This window comes from Eriocheir sinensis, chromosome 13 (assembly GCF_024679095.1).
Source record: "Eriocheir sinensis breed Jianghai 21 chromosome 13, ASM2467909v1, whole genome shotgun sequence".
NCBI lineage: Eukaryota > Metazoa > Arthropoda > Malacostraca > Decapoda > Varunidae > Eriocheir > Eriocheir sinensis.
In genome coordinates, this window is record NC_066521.1 from 10808912 (window position 1) to 10834317 (window position 25406).

The following is a 25406-nucleotide window of genomic DNA, read 5'->3' on the forward strand; positions in this document are numbered from 1 at the left end:
CCCGGAAAAGTTGCCGGTTGCCCAAGCTGCTGCCAATGTGGTTGGAAGAAAAAGGCCCAGTGTGACACCAGCTTACGGACAACCGACAACTCGCTCTCGGATGGGCATACGGGTGTTGCCAGTAGCCACAATGGTTAGAGGAAAACAGCCAGTGTGACACCGCCATAAGGTAGTGAGGCCGCTGATTGAGTGAGTGCCGGTGATGACGTCATCGGACTCCCAGCGAATCACAAGCGTGTTTTCAGAGCTCAGCCAATCGTAAGGCTTCATCTGTGGCTTTAAAACGACCCGTTCTCTCTTCCTGTTTTCTTCCTTTTTCCAAGGTACGTATTTTGAGCTAACAAGGGTGCAAAGGAGGAAAAAAAAGTGAGCTCCTGGGGTCTGTATGAGCCAATTATAATGGCGCCACTATAAATACTTGCCTGCGCCATGACTTCCTTGGGGCTGACCATTAGGCCCAGAAGGATAGTCCACCGATGCCATGAAAAAAAAAAAAAAAAAAAAAAAAAAAATTCCACAGGTCAGAACAAATAAGCGCTTTTTCAGTGTTTTCAATACCTCAAGTTCCGCGATCCTTGAGTTTAGCGCTATACCTTCGGAACAAAGCGAGCGCAAAACTCGAGAGGGTACTGTATATTATCTTTATAAAGCCTGTACATGACAGCTGATTAGTAAGGAATGTTTGCCAATGACTACGCACACTTCCAATGAGTTCACATTAGGAAAAAGCTAATTTTTTTTACAGGTTTTACATTTTTTCACTGGCAAAAGCATAATAAACAAAAAAGCCCATTAAACACTGCTCCTACAAAAGAAAACAGAATGAGTGGCCAGACCAGAGGTCAGTTTAACAGCTTTCTTCTTCCTGATATGAGTAAGTGTGGATAGGTGTGTATAAATTGTCTACCCTACCCTACGTGTGTAAAGAAATGGAGGAATCACCTGGGAAGGGGATGAAGGTGGCGAGGGCTGCAGCTGGTTCTCCAGGTATGACAGGTAGATGTGTTTGGTGACATACTCCTGCCACACATCCTTGAGCTCCTCCTCCTCCCTCTGGAAGTCATGCTGCCAGGCTGGTCTGTGGCACAACATTGGATTATGAACCATTGCAATACAGCTGAACCATCCTCAATTTGCTTGTCTTGCTCTCATACCCTTAACTTTTTACTATGGTAGGGAAAGTTTGCCAGCTAGCATTCATGATAAATATACAAGTAAATAAATAAAACTGAATATAGTTAATCAATAAAAATATGCAACTGTCTAAAAAGATGATAACCATTCTTCATTTTGACAAATAGCTTCTTCATATACCTCAGCTCAATTTTCCAGTGGCGTTGTTTTTGTGACATGATTAGTAATTCAAATCATGCATACAAATAAGCTAACATATCCCATTTTCTGTTGTTATATACTTTCAGCTATGACTTCACTCAAATATGGTTTTCATTTTCTTTGCAGAATCGCTGTACACATACATTTGCTATATTATAATAGCATGAAATAAAGGGAATCAAAATCAAGAAATGACAATGGTCAGAACACATATTTAGGAGAAAGGACAACAGACAGACAGAAAGAGTGGCAGACTGTGCAACAACTGATATAAAAAGACCGACAGGGAGACCATTCAGCAGATGGTGTGATGCAATTCAAAAGTTTACGTTACATTGACACCGAAATTGGAACCCAGAGACACAGGAAAGAAGGGATTGGAGATGCTTGGGGGTGGCCTGTCTCTTGCGGTGGAAAGATACAGGCTGATGATGATGATGATGACTATAATTGTATTCGAGTACCTCAAGTTATCTAACAAATGGTGGAGTGATTCTAAACATTCAACATTTATCTCTTTATCCATCCTCTGTATCTCTTTGTTAGGTAAATCACTTCACATAGTCTCCCATCTCAATATATAATCTATACCATAATTTCAGTTTCAATTAATAAAGAAACCTTTGACTTTCTTGTGATTATTCATAAATATTGTTCAATCATACACTAGAAAACAAACAGAAACATACCTCATCTTCTTCAAAACATCCAGTCTCTTGTGCCTCCTGACCAGGGATTCCTTTTTCTGCTGTATCCTCTCATCAAGCTGCAAAACATTAATCAGTGAAGGACAGGCAAACATAAAATAAAATTAAATGTTGAGGGAAAAAGAGCCTTGCTGGTCATTATTATCTCTCAATAACAGTACAACCTAAATCACTTCTTATGTTAAAATTTTGCAGCACCATACCCATCACATGTTTAATTCTTATATAGAATGGTATAGAATTAGAAATCTAAAAAGAAGTCAATTAACACTAGAAAGTAAAATAAATAACTAGAAGCAATGATAGGTAACCAACTGGAGCATGTAGTAGCATATTCATGAAATGCCATCTTTGAATATTAGGGAACAGCACAAGCAAGTATTTAACTTTGAAGATTAAGAAAATAATGACACTTTGAGGTATTAACAAGTGACTATCTGGAAAGAATAACACCCTGCAGGCATCTAATTCTATTTGAGGGTTTTACTCACACAATAATTTTAGTGCAAAGGTCAATAAATAAATAAATAATAATTAAAACTTCAGCGATGCTAATGTGTGAGAGACGTGTCACCCATTAAAAAGCTAGGGCTACTCTGAAATTACCTAGACAAAGCCAGGTCATGTACTCACCTCCTTCTGTTTCAAGGACAGGTGCTCAGTATCCTCTGTCATCTGAGCCACAAGAGCAGCCACGGAGTGCAAGGAGGATGTAATGCATGATTCAGCTTTATCAAGGTCAATCGCCTGCTTCACTGCACTGGTCCGCTCCACCTGACAAAACAAAAAATCAGAAAACAAATATATTTATCTGAGCTTCTTCTGCCTCCTCATTATCACCAGTGACATCATTAAAATAATTTAAATGAATATCTTTCAATTTTCCAACCCAGGAATAAACATTTACACCAAAGGAAGTAGAGGTAGGTGATTCAAGGTGTAATGAAGGTGGTAAGAAAATGCAAGGCTGGTGAGTTACACAACTGTTAACATTATAACTTGTGCTGGCCACATGCAATTGCAAAATCATGTGTATATTAAGGTCACTTTAACCCTTAGATGGCGGTGGAATGATATGCAGATGGTCCAAAATTCAGTCAAAAGTTGCGGAGTGACTATATATAGACGCTTCTCGAAAAAGAACTCCCTGTTTTTCAAAGCAAAGACTATACATAGCCGGTAGTTTGAATACTTTGGACCCTGAAAAATGATGTGGCAACTTTTTTGTGCATGTGGTTATGAGAAATAGTCACGAATATATGTCGTATACACTTAAGGGGGGCGACTACGGGAGGTCCTCCTGCGCATATGGTACGTCCAATAGCTTTGAAACCTTAGTATGTTGTTTGTTACTGTAAAGGTATGTTATTCTGTGAATTTCATCAAATTCGGGTGAAGTTTAGGTGAGACTCAAACAAAGCATATTTTTTGTTTTTTTGTTTCACAAGCTTTATTTTTCAGTTAATCGGTTTGAGAAAAAATACCATAGAAACTTTGTTTACCTACCTACATTTTGTTGGAAGTAACTTTTTGATTTTTTGTTTTGTCTTCGAAGAAAAAAAATGACAATCTTTTGTCAATTATTATTTTCTCCTCCCTGTGTCCCGTTTTCTTTTGAAATTATTGGAAATCTATTTCCAACAAAAAATTGCCCTTTAGTTGTAGTTTTAACTGATACCTAACAAAAGTCGATCAGACTTTTTACCGATTTTGTGAAATTATTTTAAGTTTAAAAAACTAATTTTCGAGATATTGGCTCCTAAAGATATTTTTACATTTCATTCCTGTCTTGCCATTTTCATTTATTTGATTGGCATGAAATTTTCACATATTATTGTGTATATCTTGTTGACTTACTGGAGAATGATCAGGCATCTGGTCCCGTGGCACTCCCGTGTAGCGCGAGTACCGCGGGAGTGCCTCGCAGGAGTACCTTGTTTCTACGCAACTCTCTTGCTTGTTTTCTGAGGTTTGGCCACTCCATAAGCCCTCTTGATGTTGGTGACTCTTTTTCTGGTTGCCTTGCGCGTGTACGTCATTTGTAAGGATGTTTTTTTGGCTGGAGAGGAGAGAAAAGTACGATATACTCTTCCCGTCTGTGTCTCACTTGGCACTGGCGCGGTGGCACCTCTCTTCCTCCCCTGCCTCTCCGCACGAAGAAGAGAGGATGACAGATGACAAAATTTACGAAGAAATAAAATATTCTAATGCAATTTTTACGTATATACGAATGATACCGAATATTTGACATGAGCGTCTTATGACGCGCATGTCCAACTATGACGCAAAAGCCCCCCCAGGGGGAAGGGGTTTTAATTTTACGAAAACAAACCTCACCACATGGTAATGTAGGGTTTCCTGGCCACGCTGAGCGAAAAACATGTACTCGTCCGATTTTAAATATATTCGTCAAAAAATACCCCGTAGTCGCCTCCCTTAAAGCAATGTCTCAGTCTGCTCCCAGCTACCAGAGGGGATACAGTACTTTTTGTGTCTACTCTAATCTAATTATCATATTTCAATTTCATATTTGGAGTTTGTAGACACAATCAAGTTCCATTCACAGAGGAACATCACTGATGAAGAAATACAACACATTCTAGATCAGGACTTGGACACAGCTTTGTCTGTGTGTGACTCCATATACCTTTTAAAAATGTGACTAAAATACAATTATAATCCTTCAGTTTTGCATGGTAGAAATATAAAAACACTTCCACACTGCAGTAGAATCTACATATAGACGATAAAACATCCATTTTGCAGCGCAACTATATTTATGCTACAGTCCTAAGGTCGGCAGTGACTATACATACAGAAGATTCATTTTGGGGGGAGCTACTCTTCAAGTACTGGCGCCTTCTAAGGGTTAAAAACATAACTGTTGTAAAATAATATATATATATATATATATATATATATATATATATATATATATATATATATATATATATATATATATATATATATATATATATATATATATATATCTATATATATATATATATAAGCATGACCTCTGTTAACTGCCATTTTAATGTGACATTAAGAAATACTGCTGGGAGCAAGATGTGCACAGTGCTAGTAATCATGACCCTGTAAGTATCCTCCCAGGTGCCTTTACCTTGTGTTGTGTGAGGCTGGAAAAGAAGAACACTTTCAAATAAGTCCAGCAGCGCAATGACAACACAATATTAAATTAAACCATCCATCAGTACTAGGTATTAGGATATGTACATAGCAAGTATCATTATCAGCTGTTAATTTGTTGATGAAATATACTGAAATGGACCATCACAAATCAGATTTTGAAAATATAATACAAGTTTCAGTAACATAACATTGTAACTGGGATATGTGATAACACAACAGGAAAACACATGAACACCTACCTTGTTCTCCACCTCATGCTGAAGACTGTCACAAAGGTTGGCTGCCCTGTGGATGACAGAAGATGCCAGCTGACGAGTCTCCTGCAGCTCCTGGAAGCAGCATACACTTTAGGATCAGGTGGGTGAGAGAAATTAACTGACTATACCACTGGCAACATGAGGAGAAAGCTAACTGTAAGAACAATATACACTTTGGGATCATGTGAAGGGTAATAAAATCTTTTTTGCTTTTACTCCTAGGCAAGAGTATATTGTGTCAGCGTAATATGTAAGACCTATTGCACTGCCACAGAGGGAAGAACTTCAGGATTAATTTATGACATATGTCACAGACTAAAACATAATGTATCCATGTATGGTGCTGGATGATTGGAATTAAACGTTAACCCCTTCACTACGGCCGGGCCAAAACAGCGCCCTGCGCCATATCCGGGATCGCCGCGCGTGCCAAATTTCAAATGTCGCTATTGAATATAACAAGTTTTCAGCCATAAACTCAACATAATCATCATGTATTATATATGAAAACATGCAGAATTAAATGGTGCACATAAAGAGACTCACTACGGCCGGGCCAAAACAGCGCGCCGCACCATATCCGGGATCGCTGCATGCCAAATTTAAAATGTTCCTATTGAATATAACAAGTTTTCAGCCATAAACTCAACATTATCATCATGTATTATATATGAAAACATGCATAATTAAATGGTGCACATAAAGAAACATAAATTTATTGATAATTTTGAGATGTAAGCATAAATATAGAGATAAAATAACTCGTATGTTGGCTAAAGCGAGCCAGGACGCAGTGTGTGCGTCCTCGGATATGGTACGGGGTACGCATGGACGCAGTATACGCGTACTCATGTTGAAGGGGTTAAGCAGTTTCCTCTATTGATAAATCTTACTGTTTTTTGAAGGGAAAGGAGATGCTTTGAAATGTGGTAACTATAGGGGGATAAGGTTACTGGAGCATGGCATGAAGGTATATGAAAAAGTCATGGAGAAGAGGCTGCGAAGCATAATGAGAATTGATATATGTCAGTTTGGCTTTTGCCCTGGGAGATCAACAACTGAAGCAATATATACTATGAGAGGGCTTCAGGAAAGGTTTGTGGAGAAGAGGAGATTGTATCATGTTTTTTTGTAGATCTAGAGAAAACATTTGACAGAGTACCAAGGGAAATTATAAGATGGGCATTGAGAAGGTAAAGAGTACCAGAAAGATTGGTTGAATTGGTGATGGGACTATATGGAGGTACAAAATCAAGAATGAAAACAGTAGTGGGAACATCAGATGGTTCGAAATTGGAGTGGGGGTTTATAACAGCAATGGAGGAGGCAACAAAGGAAGCAAGAGGAGAGGCACCATGGGAGGTGTTGTATGCAGATGACTTGGTAGTAAATGCAGACAGCAGAAGAAGTGAAAGAAAAGTTTAATAAATGGAAGGAAGGAATGGAGGAGAGAGGTTTGAAAATTAATATGAAAAAAAAAAAGAAAAAAGTATATGGTGACTGGAAAAGAAGCAAGAGAAAAGATTAAATCAGGAAAATATCCATGTGGATGGTGTGGGAAGGGAATAAGTGTTAATTCTGTCTTGTGCACATGTTGCAGACAGTGGTGCCACCTTAGATGTTCAGGCCTCGGAAATGTAAGAGTGCAGAATTTTATATGCCCTGCTTGTGTAAGGAGACAGCAAGGACAAGAAACTGAGAGGGATGAATTAGAGGTGAATGGAGGAAAGCTGGATGAGGTACGGTAGAACATTTCTGTTATCTGGGAGATGTTCTGGACTGTGAGGCAGGAGTGGAGAGGACAGTGAGAGCGAGAGTGACGGCAGCGTGGTTAAAGTGGAGGGAGGTGGCTAGTCTGCTCATGAATCATAGAATCCCTCTAAAGAGCAGAGCAGGGGTGTACCAAACATGTATTAGATCAGTGATGTTGTATAGAGTAGAAACATGGGCTCTAACCAGAAAATTGATGGAGGTATTGAGAGCAAGTGATCGCAGAATGCTGAGGTACATGGCGGGGAACAGGTGGCAAGACAGTGTCCAGTGCAGATGTAGCTAACAGATGTGGAGTAGAGGACCTGGAAGTTCTCCTCAGAAAGGAAAGACTCTGATGGTTTGCACATGTAAAGAAAGCAGGGGAGGATACAGTGCTGGGAGCTGTGGAGAGATTGAAGGTAGAAGGAAGGAGACCAGTTGGTAGACCTAGGAAAACGTGGAGAAGGTGTATACAGGAAGACTTGGCATTGATGGGATTGGATGAACACCAGACAGAAGACAAAGTAAAATGGAGGAGAGCCATAAAACGTCCAACCGCTCAGGAAGAGTGAAAACAGACGTTAAACGAAATGATGATGATGATGATGATTTTAAGCATGACTTCAACTCATTTAAATACTTCTGTAATAGAACATCATTTTTGCTTCATTACTAAACAGAACCCCTCAGTATTTCATAATTACAAGATATTCAAATGTGATCAATCACACCTAAATAACTTGAGTTTAGAATTCTTTATTTGTTTTTCCCACCTTTACTGAGACCTGAGGGTATGGGTGGTGGGAGGGTGAGGGATGCATCTCGTCACCCTCAGTGGTGGGCATGGATTGGATGGCTTGGTACACCACTGTTGTGATCTTCAGTAGCTCTCTTGCTGCCAGTCTGTCAGCTCCATATAACTTCTTTGTGTTCAGCTGTATTCCCAGTGTCTGGTACTGAAATATGTTTGAAAACTCAGAAAAATGCAAAAAAGAGAACCCATCATAAATTACACAACAGTGGTGTGTATCAATGAATATCAAAATCATTACCATCATCACTGAGCATTGGAGTTGTCATAAAGAATTGTATGAGAGTTTCATTTTTTTTTTAATATAATACTACAAATGAAGATTACACGATGAAACAGGCCATTTAATATATTAAGGCTAATGTCTTTTGCCGTGAGAGGAATTAAACAAATAGCTTTACTAGTCCCAATTTTTCCTTTCTATGACATGAAGAGCATAATAGAGGTTTTTGAACCACAGAAGTAACAGGAGAGTAAAACTTAGAGCTATAAAGTGTGAAAAAAATACAAATATAGAATATGTAATACAAAATCAAACACAACAGCAACTGAAGCATTCCACTATACAGCAAAGAGATATTTCCTCACAAAAAATACAGCAGCTGTGTTAATGAGGGTGACCCGCTGCTGCTCCGTGTCAATGCTGGAGGGCAGTGAGGCGTGGCTGCCGTCAACACACGATGACAACCATGCCAAAACCTCATTTACGAGCTGGAAGTTGGGTGCGGTGAAGTTTTCCAGGGACACCAGGCGAGGAAAGCCCAGAGAACGCAGGTGCTCCACTAAGTCTGAAACAAGGGAGCTGTGAAGACCACTGCCTCACCTCAATTAACCCATCCACTACAAATGGCACGGATTTGGCTTTCACTGGTAGCCTGGTAACATATGCTCTCAAGTTTTTCTCTTCCTCTTTGGTTGATAGTGGAGTGTTTCCCATGTGTTATTGGTATGCTAGATATCCCCTCCCAAGGTGCATGACTACATTTTTCTTAATTGAATTGTAGCAGCCACTTTTTGTTCCATTTCTGTAGCTTGGTGATGTCTTCTTGTAGGAAATCCACAGTCAAGGGGTTATGATCCTAGTAGGTGACTGTACCGTACTTATGCATGGATGAAAATTTATGACATTTTTCCCCCAAGATAACAATCACAGTCCTCTGATAACATTAAGCAAAACTCACTCAACCAGCTACCTCTTATTCTTCTTCATATATGCATTGTATAAAATGAATGTTTAGCAGGAAGGCCTTTGTACAGGATTGCTTCCTGCCTTGTGCTCCATGTTGAGCCTGGGAATGATGATCTCATCGGTAGGTGGCAAGATGACACCACTATAAACACGAACTTGCTTGTGCCATAACAAGCAGAGGCCAACCATCAGGCCCCACCAAGAAAGCCTACTGGTGCCACAGGTAGAACATAAAAAAAAAAGAAAAAAAAAAAGTGGACAGTGCCATTCTACTGGTGAGAACTTATATGCTGGATGTTTACTAAACGTTAAAATCCTTAGGAACTTATGGTAAAAATATTTATTCAGAATAGTATTTATAATAAAGCTGCCTAAAACAGTGAGGGCATGGGGCCATTCACAAAACTGGGATACATGCAGAAAAACATTAAATGAAAAAATAAGACACATAAGAGGATGCAACAGCAGCAGAAATGATACAGTAAAGTGCTACATGACACTAGAAGCTGGATGATCATGGAAAATATGACTACATTAAAATCTTAACATGCCCCAATTGCCTAAGAGCACAAAGGTCAGTAACATAGTCTCACTCATTTAAGAACCTAGGCCTCTTTAGCACCACCATTTTGTACTGGTGAACATGCCTAACTAGACCCTTGCTTAAATTCCAATTTGGTTAGGAGTTTCCCAGTTTACCCAGCTTTTCATCATCCCTTTCGGGATGGTTGTATATAAATGGGTAGTACCTAGGGAAGCCTATGGAAAGATAAACTGTTGTAACCCAGATGTCACACTTCCTCTGTGACCTAGGGTTTTACTCACCAGTCACCACAGGCTCAAGGGTCAGTGATAGTGATGGGCAATACTCGATTTTTTCAGTTATCTATTATTTCAATTACTTTTGTAGACAGTAATTGATTAATAATCAATTACTTTCACCTTAAAATTGATTATACAGTGGCATATTGGCAGAGTATAATGTTATGGTTTGTGTACTCTCTCTCTCTCTCTCTCTCTCTCTCTCTCTCTCTCTCTCTCTCTCTCTCTCTCTCTCTCTCTCTCTCTTAACCAAATATAAAACTATAAAGAAAAACACCTAGGAAAAAAAAAAAAAAAAAAATAGGCTCAAATTTTCATTAACAAAAATCAAAATGGAATCAACAAACTCATGACTTTTAATAATCATCAAGTAATCCTATGGTAATCGATTACTGGGAATTATACTCGATTACCTTGTAATCCCTGTAATCAATTATTTGTAATTAATTACACCCACCACTAGTCAGTGATGTGAAATGAGCACCAAGGTCATGCAGCCACAGTATATGTCCCCAACTTTGTCTTTATTTTACCTCATTAGGTGATTCTAAGGAATATCAGGCAAGAACACACTTTAGGGTTACTAAAGGCAAGTCTATATATCTACATGGTACATATTTGTAACCCACCTATGGGGACAAAAACAATGCTCATCATATGGCTATAGAATGACAACACACTATTTCTTTAGGCTATGTTATAACACGCCCTCTTAATATTTTCGTTCATGCAGGAAAAAAAGCATTATTTTTTTTCTTCTACATGATATATATGACAACCAATAAATGAGTGATGCAGCTGCTCCATGCATGCTATTCTCATAAACAGGTTTGGTATAAGGTAAAGTTGGGGCATATGCAATAGCTGCACATGGCCTCAGTGAACATGCCTTGAGCCTGTGGTGGGAAGGACCCACTCACTACCTTGGGACACAGGACCAGAGTGGCAAGCAGGTTACTACAGTTTACCTTCCCAAGGTCCCCATTTATCGACACGCCTGAAAGGGATGATGAACAGCTAGGTGAACTGCACGACAACTGCCTGGACTGTGATTTGAACACGGGCCCGTGGATTCATAGCTAGGTATGCTAACCACTGCACCACAGAGTTGCTTAACCCTATCCATCCATGATGCAGAAGTCGGTGTCACAGTATGGAAAGGGTCAAGAGGAAATGAAAGAGGATTAATCCTCTTCTAAACCTCTCAATACTCCTCTAAATTCCTCTCAATCCTCCTCTAAATTCCTCTTAATCCTCTTCCATTTCTTCTTAAGAGGTTTAGAAGAGGAGAGGATTAAGAGGAAATGGAAGAGGATTAAGAGGTTTAGAAGAGGACTAACGGCGACGCCGTCGGACGCCGACGTCGGCGTCGCTGGAGTGAAGGGGTTAAACAGGTTGGGGGCAAAAGAAAAATTATGTTGCGCCAGTTAAACTAGAGAAGTACAACAGTAGGTGAGATTTTGCACAGGTTATTATTCTCGTTGGGGCAATATTGGAGGGGCATAGTGACTCTCCATATTTACCGATGTTTTTTCGCCGAAAGGAAAACAGCTTTGAAAGCACTAAAGTGATTTTTTTGTTTTTTGTTTTAAGAAATTGCTGTGAAGACCTGCTGTTAGGATGAATTGTCAACAATGCTGCTTATGTGATTCAGCCTCCTCGACTCCTGGATCTGTCAACAAAGTAACAGAACCCCACGCAAACCTAGCAGAAAATTGCCCATCACTGCTAAAATAGCAACTCACTGCCACAGTATGCTAACCTATCACTGCTAAAGGTCATAACCTGTCACCATTAAGGGCAGTAACTTTTTGCTGCCAAAATAGGGAGCTATCACCAATTCACTCTAGCATTTTCTTAGCTGTTTCCTGTTTGCCAATGAAAACATATTTAAAATTTGTGAAAAAGCATCATAGTTTACCCGTAAATTAATTGTACGAATCTGCTGAAATAGACCGCTGCAGTCTGCTAAACAATATCCAAGGCACACTTTTGTATACTCATGCCATTTGTATAGAAATACCGCAGGTAAAGTATTTACAAGCTGGAAGGCTGACTTCCCAGACACAGCCAATCCCACCTTTCATCTGTGGTGTGACCTGACCCTGCCATCACCCCCCCCCCCCCCCAAGTCTGCAAGACTGCCCGGCCCCGGCCTGCCCCACACAGCCACGGGGACCCCAGGACTCTTACTTCTCATTTCCCTGAAGGACATCCTGCCGTGTGTGGAGAGGCTGACGAGGCACCCACAGCAGTCCACGCGGCGCCTTCCTGTGTGTTAGGGGGCTGGGCAGGCCATGGAGGGTGTCTCGGCGAGGTGCGGTGCCCGTTGGAGGCTGGCTAGGGTCCTGTACCATGTATCTGGAGTATGAGCCTTAGTGTCTGGCCTTGCTGTATCCTCCTGGGTTGATTCGCGTCATGTGTTACAAAATATATAAGAGAGGCAGAGGACCTCGACTCAGCGCTGTCACGATGTGGGGGAGGGAGGGGTGACGGGTGACAGCTGGAGTCCCTTGATAGAGAGACTACCGACAGGCGGCCTGCTGGGCGCCATTATTGGCCCCTCGAGCACCGCGCCAACTTTGAACTGAAGTATCAAAAACATAATTGTTCCTATTTTTGGAGCGGACACGGCTGCTTTTTAATGTAGCAATGCCTTGCTGCCTGGGTTGCGGCTGTAGTAACAGGCCGGAGAGGGGATGCAAAGTTTATAAATTCTCTGCAAGTCCGCTGAGAAGAGTTGTGCAAAGTCAGTCTTCTTGGAAGGAAACCATCGATCGTCGTGATATGCCAGAATTTTTCTCTTAACTACGTTCCAACACGACCACCGCGTGTAACGAAACACACGAGAAATTAATCCAGACAAGGAAAGGTTTTGCCGGCGCCGGGGATCGAACCCGCGACCAGCGAGACGGGAAAGCCATTCCTTAATTTAACCAGTCGACCAAAGAGGTACCCGCCTCGCAGAGTGAGTTATGGAAGGCTCCCCCATCAGGCAAGTCGCCGCACAACACGGCTCCCCATTCCTATGTAGATTAATTTCTGTGTGTTGAGTTCCCATTTTCTATGAACTTCGGAGAGCATGGGCCATCACTCTACCTGTTACCCACTCGGGGTGACAGTACAGAATCACAGGAGGGGATGCCCACCGCTTTGCCACCAGTGAAATGCCAGAATTTACTCTTTTATATACTCCCACACGACCTCAGCGTGTAACGAAACACGATAAATTAATCCAGACAAGGAAAGATTTTCCGGCGCCGGGGATCGAACCCGCGACCAGCGAGATGGGAGAGCCACTCCTTATTAAAACTTGCACAGATATTTACCTTTTTTACAATTGGAGGCTCCCGTGGTCCCGTGGTAGTGTCTCGGCCTTGCGCTTCGGCGGGGTGCCTGGAGCGTATGGGTGATCGAGACCTATGGGGGTGGAAAGGTGGGCTTTTTCCGACACCCTCAGCCCCGTTGTTGGGTCTCCTCCTTGAAAGAATTGGGTATCTCTCTACTTCCCGCAAGACGTGCTGACCTTCCTAAGAAGTAGCCAGACGAACCGTGACTCTTATATCAGTTTAGGTCACCGGTATAAATCACCAGATAAGTGATAACTGTAATGACTGACCCCTTCAAGAGGAACTGCCGCGCGGGGAAGAAGAAATCCCCCCAGCAGGGCAGACTGTCAACAACTATAAACACATAAAAAACGGTGCTGTGTGTTGGTAAGGGTGTCTCATCTGGGGAGAACGCGGCTCATTCAGACCAATAGCCAATACCAAAGTTATGACTGAGACTTCTGGGGAGACAGAGGCTCAGCCAGACTAAAAAAAACACAGGGACTGACAACTCCTGACGACCCACGACCTACTGACCCCTGACACACCCCTGGCACTCTTTGGACATGGACTGACAACCTGATTATACGACCTACTGACCCCTGACAGACCCCTGCCACTCTTTGGGCATGGACTGACAACCCGATTATACGACCTACTGACCCCTGACAGACCCCTGGCACTCTTTGGACATGATTGACAACCGGTTACGACCCACGCGATAATGCCCTTTGACATTTCCTGACCACTCTCAGAACAATGCCTTCGGACAGTATCTGGACGTTTCCCTAGCTAATGTTTCTCAACAACAAAAAGAAGAGTTCAAAAATTCACGAATGGCTTTCTCACTTTCTTACTTTTCATACTAAATTACATACACGCTACACACACACCATTTACTCAATAATCTTAAAATTTACTATGAAATTAGTCAATGGCTATACCTCGGAGGGGCTTATGATTATTGATTCTTGCTTCTTTCTTATTTGTTAACTATACTTAATTAATGTTGTTACTCTTATTAAAATTATATCATTATCATTATTGTTTACTACTACTACTACTACTATTACTACTACTACTACTACTACTACAGGCGTGCCATGAACCAAGAAACATTCAATAGAGTCCGACTGATCTCTCCATTAGCCTTTGGAAATAGTTGATATGGGAGGTGGAAGTGACTGAGAATACCTCTTAACCAGTCGGCCAAAGAGGTTCCCCACTCGCAGAGTGAGTTATGGGAGGCTCGACCATGAGGTAAGTCGCCGCACTACAGTTGGTCAGCAGGTTTATGCCAGATATGCAGTGTGTGTGTTTTGCTATAACTGCCCTCCCTTTGTAATGTCTATGGAGATCATTGCGAGAGAGATAATGCTACAAGGGCTGAAACAATCGTTCAACTCACTGTCATTAGAGGTCCAAAAGTTTCGTTTAGTCGGCGCAACATCTGTGGTCATATGCCGGAGAGAGACAGAAGGGGAAGGAATCATAGGAGAAGGGAACAGATTCCAGGAGACGGGACACAACCCCCAATTAATACCTGGTACCCATTCACTGCTGGGTGGACAGGGGCGTAAGGTATCGGAAAAACCGCCCAAATTTTTCCACTCCGCCCGGGAATCGAGCCCGGGCCCTCTCGGTTGTGAGTCGAGTGTGCTAACCACTGCACCACGAAGCCCCCCATTGGAGTTCCGGACATCGATCGTAGCCAGTGAGGGAAGCTGTCGCCCTACTCGCCCATGTGGCCAATATTATTGGATGTGATATCTCCCGCAGGACTTTAGACTTGTAATGGTTATTACAGTCTCACGGACTGCAGGACGTGTTGTTACAAGACTTTGGATAAAAATAACTAATGTTACTTCTGGTATGCCATACGTCTTGGTAAAACTCCAGATTCACACCCAACTCGATCTCACTATATGGTTAAAAGTTTTAACCATAAATAATGTTTTAACTTAAAACTAAAACTAGATATATTTACTAGGCATCACTCTGGTAGCCTACCGGTTTCCATTATTATTACTCGTTTCTGAGATTTTAACACGCGGGGAAAGTTATACTATTTTAAAGTGATGTTAAGTACATTTGCTCATGTGATGGGTCTTCAGCTAGAAACTCCTTTACGTAAGTAGAGCTATAAGTCCCTCTTTATTTAATATCGTAATGTATAATGCTGCACACTCTTCGCTTAGCCCGTGCTCCCCCGCGCAGGGAGGGAGCATTTTTGCACTCTTACCGGGCCATCTTAGGACAAGGGCCCGTTTCCCCTAGTGATACTAGGGGATAAATATTTAAAAAAAATTTTTTTTTACATGGGTAGGCTGTCATCATAATATGATGAAGACATTTTTCTACAATATTCTCTGAACCCATTTTGACCCTCAAGCAAAATTAAATATGTTTACATAGCCTAAGTATTTTGTTGTATTATTTTTTAATCAACAATAAGCATTTCAATGTTCAATTAAATTCAGTGTTATTGAACTATAATCATTGATGAGTTATTTTCTCAGTTCCCTGGAATTGCACAGTAGGCTACATTTATTGCACTAGCTATACATCCTAGAGTGTGTGTGTGTGCGTGTGTGTGTTAACACAAGAGAGCAGCAGCACGGCAAGTAATGGAATCAGTGTCCCCCTGCAAGTTTGCACTAATTTTCTCTCCATCGGCATGTTTACTGCAAGCAACGAAACGAATTCCAGTTTATGGAAAGATAGATTCATTATCCATCGCATATACCATTAAGCAACAATCATAAACAAGGTCTTTTGCAAACCTATAAGATTTGAAGAGCACACGCATTGGCAGCATGTCGCTGCAGATGATCATTAAAGTTGTTGGAGTAGGGAGGCCCTCCGTCGATTTGACGTCACAAATTTTGCCGACGATGGCCGCCTTTCTGCCGACCCCCGACGGTGATGGTTTGCTGGGGAGGTGCCTTGGCGTTGATGCAGCGTTAGCAACGTAGCCTGTGACAAGTATATTAGTAGGTTTACGACGTTCAGGAGGCAGCGTCCCTCCCTGCAGGCAATGGTCACGCGAGGAAGGAATTTGTAGGTAAGAGAAACTGATAATAATAATAATAATAATAATAATAATAATAATAATAATAATAATAAACACCTCGCCCACCAGCCATGGGCCAGTGAGACGGAGGTGAGCACCGAGGCCAAGCGCAGCTATAGTGTATTTTCTCAACCTCGCTCTTCAACTATTCCGCGGTCATGAAAGTTTGAAAATGTTTCACTCAAATATAGTGTTACGAATGTGCTGTATGTGTGATGTATGTGTAATGTGATGTGTAGCATGATGATGCAAATGTTAAAGCATGTGTGATGACTCTACCTGGGACAAGAGAGAGAGAGGAGGGCTGGGGCTGCCGCGGGACCGCCGGGAGGTGCTGAGTGCTGGAGCAGGGGGTGGGGGGAGCTGGTGGAGAGTTGAGAGTAGGGGAGAAGACGCGTGTCTGGCTTGAGAGTGTTGCTCTGCTCGTGCATGTGTGTGTGTGCATCCGTGTGCGTGTACTGCCGCCCTGTGTGCTGCCTGAACTGTTCTGTGCCCTTGAAAGTTGCTGTACACTGTCAGGAACCTAAACCAAGTGTAGAACTTTGTGTTGAACGCTGCCCCTCTCCCCTCTCCCTCCTCCTCCTGTGTGGTGTGCGCTGTGAGTGACTGCCGTGCGTGTGTGTGGTGGTGGACTACTACTGCCTGCCCCACTGCCTGGTGTGTGTGGTGGGTGGGGGTCAATACCATAAAAAAGGAGCAAAGAAAAAAAAAAAAGTTATCGTGTGAAACCACCTTTACGTCGTAGCTATATGTTGTGTTTATTGAAATTCTCCTGTGAACGGGTCAGACTAAACAGAATTACATCAAAATGTCAACAAAATATAGATCACTAAACATTTTATTGTAGTAAATTAATATATTTGCTTTTTTCCGTAAGTGAGAAAGATCATAAATAACTTGTCTTTATACATTTTGTCAATAATAGTCAAGATATATTAGCCATTGCTGCACTCCTGAAAAATACTGAAGAGAGAGAGAGAGAGAGAGAGAGAGAGAGAGAGAGAGAGAGAGAGAGAGAGAGAGAGGAATTACATAGATTTACATAGATAACCAGACCACACAGCCTCTAAGGCCGAAACTAGGTGGCCTGTCCTAAACCTAAGTGACAGTTGTTATGCGGCCACCATGACGTTGAAACTGACCTAGTGAACATTGAGATGGAGAAGATAGCGGTCAAGATTATTCTTAAACGATGCAATCGAGTTACACTGTGCCACTGATGGTGGTAACCTGTTACAATCTCGAACGACAGCATTAATTAGTGAAGAAGAATTTTGTGCAATCTGAATGAATTTGTCTACATTTAAGTTTAGCGCCATTATTTCTCGTTCGCGTCGAATCATCCATCACAAACAACTTGGTCGGATCCATGATGGTAAAACCGTTAAGTAGTTTAAAGCACTCGATCAGTTTTCCTCTTAGGCGGCGTTTTTCAAGAGAAATCAGGTTTAGATGTGACAGCCTTTCCTCGTAGGGTTTGTTTCGTAATGAAGGAATCATCTTAATTGATTGCTCTACGCTGAACACCTAATTTAGAGAGAGAGAGAGAGAGAGAGAGAGAGAGAGAGAGAGAGAGAGAGAGAGAGAGAGAGAGAGATTTACATAGAAAATCAGACCACACAGACCCCATGGTCCAGACTTGGTGGTCTGTCCTTAAACCTAAGTGATTTTACATTAATCAGAAGACTCCAAAACGTTGCATTTCTACTCTAGTTGATATTAAGTTGAAGGAAGTGACGGTCGAGCTTATTTTTGAAGGAGTCAATCGTGTTACACTGGACCACTGATGATGGGAGCTTATTCCATTCTCGCACTACAACGTTGGTGAAGAAAAATTTGGTGCAGTCTGAATTTACTTGTCTACATCTGAGTTTTACGCCATTGTTCCTCGTGCGCAAAGTGTCATCGATCATAAACAATGTTGATCTGTCTACATTCGTGAAACCATTAAGTATTTTAAAACATTCGATCAGTTTTCCTCGGAGGCGACGTTTCTCAAGAGAGAACATGTTAAGGGTAGAAAGCCTTTCTTCGTAGGATTTGTTGCGCAAGGAAGAGAGAGAGAGAGAGAGAGAGAGAGAGAGAGAGAGAGAGAGAGAGAGAGAGGGGGGGGGGGAGGGCGAGAAGGCGAGCAGAAACGTATTTGGAGTGAGAGTAAAAGAGAGGCACAGAGTGGGTATGAGAGGGGAAGGGCTATCCTGGGCCATGTGCGTCGTGTCAGGAGTGCCAGACGAGGGAGTGTGGGGCCCCACTGTGCCCTCCTTGTCCTTCAGTGCCTCCACACACACACACACACACACACACACACACTGAACTCGTGTGAGCCGTGAGGTAAACAATACTACATTTTCCCACGTCCGATGTTCAAAATCTATTTCCCGAAGCAGTCGAATAAATGTTCTGAAAATCAATAGAATTTCGAAAAACTAAAACATACAGCAATCCGTCTCGTCACACTCAAGGAATATTTGAATGCATACCTAAAAGTATACCAACCCTCTCAAAACCACAGCTATATAACTTCTGGTAGGGGGTATGGAATGTCACGCATCTCCTTTTTCATTTGTCATATCTTTTTTGAGACAATAAACAACCAATCCAGTAACAATGGTTAGCCACGCGAAGAACCTCCCTCACTTCCTCTTACTGAAAAGGAACAGGATATACAGATATAGACAGACGAACAGACAAACATAAGGACAGACTAGGACTTTCAAACCCCATAAACAAGCCACGTGCCGAGCACTTGACGTCTCGGGGTTACTGGGGAGGCGGTGCGTCAAGGAGACCGTATCTTAAGTTTTTAAAGAGAGCAATATCATTTCTCGTTAAGCGCACTGACTGGGCCAGACCGACCATCCTCACACCATCGTCACCAGATTATCGTGCTAACTACATTGTATTTTCTGGTCCCATAGCTATTGCCAAAATAGGTAATATATTATCAACGGTTTTAACAATAAACTAAATTGAATATCATTTTATGTGTGAGTTTACGGTAGTTTTGGGTCTGAAACTGATCGACAATCTGGTAACGCTACCTCACACACGCTATGAACAAGCTACAAACACAGTCTTCACCCCAAGTGATGTGCATTGAACCTCTGATCGTAGTTGATAGGCCGTATCTTCATGGTGACGTCATCCAGCACCAGCCAATCGTCGTTCTCAAGCCAGCGGATGGTTCGGGCGGAACGGTTATTGGAGGTCGGGAAGGGTGCCGTGAGTGTGGTGTAGTGGCAAGCGTTGAACCACCAGCCGCCACCGTTGACCTGGGCACAACTCCCGCTATGCCACACATCGTTGTCCCTGTCCCACGTGGAGAAGGACGAGCCGTGGTGCTTAGCGATGAGAGCGTCGTGGGACAGATTTCCCGCGAAGCCGTTCAGGTTAAGTGTGAAATTATGTGCCTCGTCCTCAACCCTGAAGGAGAGATGAGGTCTTGCGTGAGAGGGATGGGAGAAGTAGGTGGCATGGGTGATAGGGGGTAAGGGGGGAGCTTGTAAGACACTAATAAGAGGGAGAATATTATACTTATTTCAGAGAGCGGATGGCGGAGATGCAAATGAGGCCTTGGTTGGAGTGGAATGGGGTCGTTTGTTCTTAATAAGGCTGAAGGATCCTTTTGTATTCGTGACCCCCCCCACCCTCCTCCTACACTCTCTCTCTCCACATTCCTGCACATCTTTACGCTGCGTGTGTTCCCAGCGTTACCTGAAGGAGTTGTAGTTGGCACGGAAGGTACCCCGCTCGATGTCGTGGAGTAGGAGATCCACCTCGTAGGGCTGGCGGTAGGTGAGGGCGTGCAGCGGCGCCAAACCGAACCACCACTCACTCTCCCCCGGGTTCCCGAAGCCATCGCGGTACTCATCCCAGGTTCTGAAACGGTGAGACTGAAACATGATGCAACTCAACCTCTCTCTCTCTCTCTCTCTCTCTCTCTCTCTCTCTCTCTCTCTCTCTCTCAGCTGTAACGTGGTCCAACTCAACTTACTTTTTCTCTCTCTCTTTCCTGTGTTTACAAAATGCGGAAAGAAGTATAATAGACTACACTGTCAGGACAACACTAACCGTGAGAACGCCTGAAGGAGCTAAAGGCGAAGGTTTCCAGAGGTTACCTGACCCGGCCACCTTACCTTCCCACCTGCTTAAAAGCCCCGACAACACTGGGTTGATTAAAATAAAAGCATATTTAAGGGTGTTGTAGACTTTTTTTTCCCCCATGCCTCTTTTAAGGGTGTTTCACCTCCCTACTATATTTTTCATGAGGCTCAAATCTTGATTGCCTCCTCGCTTCTTCTCAGAGGTTAAAACCGTGGATATTTGCTCATTCTTATGGCCTTCAAACATTCGATCTTATCCATGAAACATCTTTGATCTGCATACATGATCTTCCTTTGATCTTCTCCATACATAATAATTCTTCAAGGTTCAAACCTTCGATCTCCTCTGATACTTCTTAGGGGTTCAAACCTTTCACCTCTTCCCTGTTATACCTTCGACCTCCTTCCTGCCACTCACCTGTTGAAATTAACCAAACCCCAGGTGGAGTTGCGCCGCCTCAGGATGACCGTCCACCCTCCTGTTTCCTTGGCGCCGGGCTGTCCCATGTCGCAGTAGGTGTTGACCGGAGCCTGTGGGGTGTGTGGGTGAAGGACAACAAATAATGAGAACGAAACAATTGAGAGTGGAGATATACACCTATCAGAGGAAGGATGAGTGTGGGAAGGAGTGCTTTTGGTAAATATTTATACGCTTCAGAAACTTGACGCCTCAGAAAGTTCTAAAGACAAAGCTCATAAGTGCATGTGCAAAGGGGCATGGTGAGAACGATGGATATAACATGGAGAGATAGGAGGAGTTGGGAAAGGCCTCTTAACGTGTTGCGGACTATAATATTAATCAATGGCTGCTGGTGCATACTGATGATGCGGGTGGTTGGATGAATAACTGTGTGATGGCCTGTATGGGGGAGAGCGGAGAGTTTAAGAGAATTGAGGTCATGGTTTATGATGGACTGCATGGGAAAAGGAGGGAACGTGGGTTAATACTCAAGTAAGGACATACAGGAGCTGGAGAGAGTAGAGGTTTGGGGAGTCTTGCATAAAGGAGTCCTCTATACCATTATATTGTCTTGTGGTATGATGGACTACATGGGGAATGGAAGGAACGTGAAGGGAATGTTCTAGAAAGGGGATGCGGGGCCTGGAGGGAAGGGGAATTGGGGTATTTGAAAAAAAAGTCTTCTATACCATTATTTTGGACATAAAGTTCTCTCTCTCTCTCTCTCTCTCTCTCTCTCTCTCTCTCTCTCTCTCTCTCTCTCTCTCTCTCTACCTTGGGGTCCATTGTCGGGAAGGTCTGGTACACGCCGCTGGGGTCCTCGGGCTGTTGCCAGTGTTTGTCGGAGCAGTCCCGCGGCAGGAAGGTGGAGGCCTGGGTGAGCTGAGTGAGGGCCGTGACCGTCTGGCGCAGGAGGGAAACATTGATGTTATTTTCTTTGATATTTTCTGTCTAAGGAGGAACACTTTGTTGGGATAGTTTTTTTTTTATTAATTTATGTTTATCCCCATAATTTCAATCCTTGATAGTGAAAAATAAAGAAAACACACACACACACACACACACACACACACACACACACACACACACATATATACACATACGCATATATATACAGCAGGAAAAAATTATCAACTTCATCGTGAAAGAAGAAAAAATGTCTTCGTGAAAAAAGGGGAAAAAATTCATTGAGATAGAAAAAAAGTCTTCATCGTGAAAGAAGGAATTTTTTTTTCATCGTGAGAAGGAATAAAATGTCTTCACCATGAAAGAAGGAAAAAATGTCTTCATCGTGAAAGAAGGAAAAAATGTCACCGTGAAAAAAGGAAAAAATGTCTTCATCGTGAAAGAAGGAAAAAAATGTCTTCGTCGTAAAATGGAAGAAAAGGCTATTCTTCATCGTAAGAGGGGAAACAAGGCTATTCTTCATCGTACGACGGGAAACAAGGCTATTCTTCATCGTACGAGGGAAAACAAGGCTATTCTTCATCATACGAGAGGAAACAAGGCTATTCTTCATCGTACGAGGGAAAACAAGGCTATTCTTCATCATACGAGAGGAAACAAGGCTATTTTTCATCGTACGAGGGGAAACAAGGCTATTCTTCATCGTAAGAGGGGAAACAAGGCTATTCTTCATCGTACGAGGGGAAACAAGGCTATTTTTCATCGTAAGAGGGGAAACAAGGCTATTCTTCATCGTACGAGGGGAAACAAGGCTATTCTTCATCGTACGAGGGGAAACAAGGCTATTCTTCATCGTACGAGGGGAAACAAGGCTATTCTTCATCGTACGAGGGGAAACAAGGCTATTCTTCATCGTACGAGGGGAAACAAGGCTATTCTTCATCGTACGAGAGGAAACAAGGCTATTCTTCATCGTACGAGGGGAAACAAGGCTATTCTTCATCGTACGAGGGGAAACAAGGCTATTCTTCATCGTAAGAGGGGAAACAAGGCTATTCTTCATCGTACGAGAGGAAACAAGGCTATTCTTCATCGTACGAGAGGAAACAAGGCTATTCTTCATCGTACGAGAGGAAACAAGGCTATTCTTCATCGTACGAGAGGAAACAAGGCTATTCTTCATCGTACGAGGGGAAACAAGGCTATTTTTCATCGTACGAGAGGAAACAAGGCTATTCTTCATCGTACGAGGGGAAACAAGGCTATTCTTCATCGTACGAGGGGAAACAAGGCTATTCTTCATCGTACTAGGCCCCATATTTCCACCACTTCCTCTCTCTCTCTCTCTCTCTCTCTCTCTCTCTCTCTCTCTCTCTCTCGTTATAACCTCGACAACTAATATATACTACTACCATTACTATAATACTACAACACTTGATACTGATGATAGGTACTTTTACTGCGGCTTCTATCGTTATTGCTCATGCTAGTCCTGCTACTACATTGTTTTCTTTTAATATTGCCTTAAGAAAGAAAGAAAACACACGCCACTGACCACAACATTAGGAAACCGACACCCAGCCTTACACCACACGCCCAAATGTCAAGGGACGGGTGTGAACAACGATGCCACTGTTGCGAAGGTTATTCGTGGAAATACGCGGAACTGTCCGGCTCGTCGCAACACTCAGCTCTTCGCTCTGCCGTCCACCACCACCACCACCATCATCACTACACAATTACCAGCATCACCACCACTACCTCGCACATACCACTTTCACCACCACAACTCCACTGTGTTAAGCATCATCACCACCGCCTCTATCACTACACAATCTCAGCATCATCACAATCACTTCCTCGCTCCAATAGCATCACTACCACTATACAGCATCAGTATCATCATGATTCCACCACCATCACCTTGAGCCACCATCATCGCCATCACTATCACTACCTCTCCCTTCTCTACAACCTCGCCTCATCACCAACTGTCCACTATCTCTATCCCTTCCAGCATTTCGAGTCACCACCACCACAACCTTACACCACCATCATCACGATATTGTTTTACCTTTAATATCATTACCAGTGCCTTAAATAATTTCACTACCATTGTTTGTACGATCACCAGCTAGGCTACAGTTATTGACACAGGCAAAATAAAACAAAAACAGACTATACTACTTCTACACCACTTATACTACAACTATCTACTTCCACTACTACAACTACTATTACTACTACACACACACAGACACACACACACCTGCCGGTCCAGGCCGCTGCAGACCCCTCCGCCCCCATCTGCTGAAGCGGCCATCAGTTCCGACACCTTGTCCACCAGTGTGACGCACGAGTCCTCACTCTCCGAGCCGCCGCCAATCTTTTCGTTGATCTTAAGCACGTGGGTGTTGATGTTTTCTAGGGTTGCGGTGTTGGCCTGCAGTGTTTCAGACAGGGAGGCGCCGCTCTGCAAGCCTGTGTTTCCGCCACCGCCGCCCGCCCCGGGGGCTGCAGCGTTAGAGAGCTTCTCGTCGATATATGCCTTCAAACTCGTTTCCAGTCCGCCCACCTTATTGTCAATGTGACCTTCAATCTTCCTCACCATCTCCGAGATTTCTTGCCCTATAGATTCTTGGAACGCTTGAACGAGGCTGGTGTTGAGGGCTGAGGTGGCAGCAATCAGGCTGTTATTCACGGCCTGCTGCAGCTTCGTGTCAAGCTTCCTGTTGTTCTGCATCGCGAACAGCGAGAACTGCGATCGGAGGCCACTCTGGACGGTGTCACTTACCAAGCGCGGCAAGTCGTCCAATCTGTCCCACACGGGCTGCAAGGGGTCGTCCAGCTCCGTGGACACGTAGTCGAACGGCTGCAGGGCGGAGGTCAGCGGCGACCCAGCACACAGGATCACCACCGCCACCACACCCACGAGTCGCGGGTGGCCGCTTGGGTGCATCCCGCCTGGAGGAGACACGCCTTTGTCTTCCGTCCCTTGTCTCACGCAGCGAGACAACAGTTTCCTTATAACTTTCACGTCACTGCCACTTTAGATGTAATTCTGTATATGGCTTTGAAACTTGAAGAAGGAAAAATATTCTAAAGTCTGATAGGTTAATTGGAGAGGGTGCTTGGCCAGAACCGCGGAAGGAAAGAGGGAGCTTGTGACAGACGCCGGAAGGCAAAGAGAATTTATGGGAGTGGAGACGAGGGTCGAAGCTCGTCTTGCCTGCAGGACAGCGCTGAGGGGACTGAACATGCCAAGCCAAATCTGTCAAGGTCAGGGAGTGGTGCTGTGACCGAGGAGGAGGGGAGAGGGTAGAGGAAGCGTGAGGCAGGGAGTGAGGGGAAGCCTAGCTAATGGAGAGGTAAGATTCCACCAGCGTGAGGCGAAGGCATGCAATGAGGCAGTGACATCTCAAGTAATGGACGGCGAACTCTTGATTTTGCGGCGCCCTTGTCATTAAGCCGCGAATTTTGGAAAATCAACCGCTTTAGTGCGAATCGCC

The 25406-nt window shown here is 43.2% G+C and overlaps 2 protein-coding genes across 2 annotated transcripts in view; both read right to left on the minus strand.

Annotated features, from left to right (window-relative positions):
• The window catches only part of LOC126997971 (clusterin-associated protein 1 homolog), a 16741-nt gene extending 4154 nt beyond the window's left edge, over positions 1–12587 (minus strand). Inside the window, exons 1-7 of the mRNA XM_050859233.1 lie at positions 12220–12587; positions 8604–8803; positions 7978–8160; positions 5435–5524; positions 2676–2816; positions 2025–2101; positions 943–1078 (exon numbers count right to left, since the gene is read on the minus strand). Of these exons, the coding sequence (XP_050715190.1) occupies positions 943–1078; positions 2025–2101; positions 2676–2816; positions 5435–5524; positions 7978–8160; positions 8604–8803; positions 12220–12241 (849 nt within the window). The 5' untranslated portion in view covers positions 12242–12587. The remainder of the gene's footprint in view (positions 1–942; positions 1079–2024; positions 2102–2675; positions 2817–5434; positions 5525–7977; positions 8161–8603; positions 8804–12219) is intronic.
• Positions 12588–17248: 4661 nt separating this feature from the next.
• Positions 17249–25162, minus strand: LOC126997972 (techylectin-5B-like). The gene is made up of 5 exons (XM_050859234.1): positions 24167–25162; positions 21766–21894; positions 20950–21062; positions 20143–20307; positions 17249–19851 (listed from the first exon to the last, which is right to left on the minus strand). The coding sequence occupies exons 1-5, from the start codon at positions 24854–24856 to the stop codon at positions 19506–19508; spliced, it is 1443 nt and encodes a 480-aa protein (XP_050715191.1). The 5' UTR covers positions 24857–25162; the 3' UTR covers positions 17249–19505.
• Between the last annotated feature and the right edge of the window lie 244 nt (positions 25163–25406).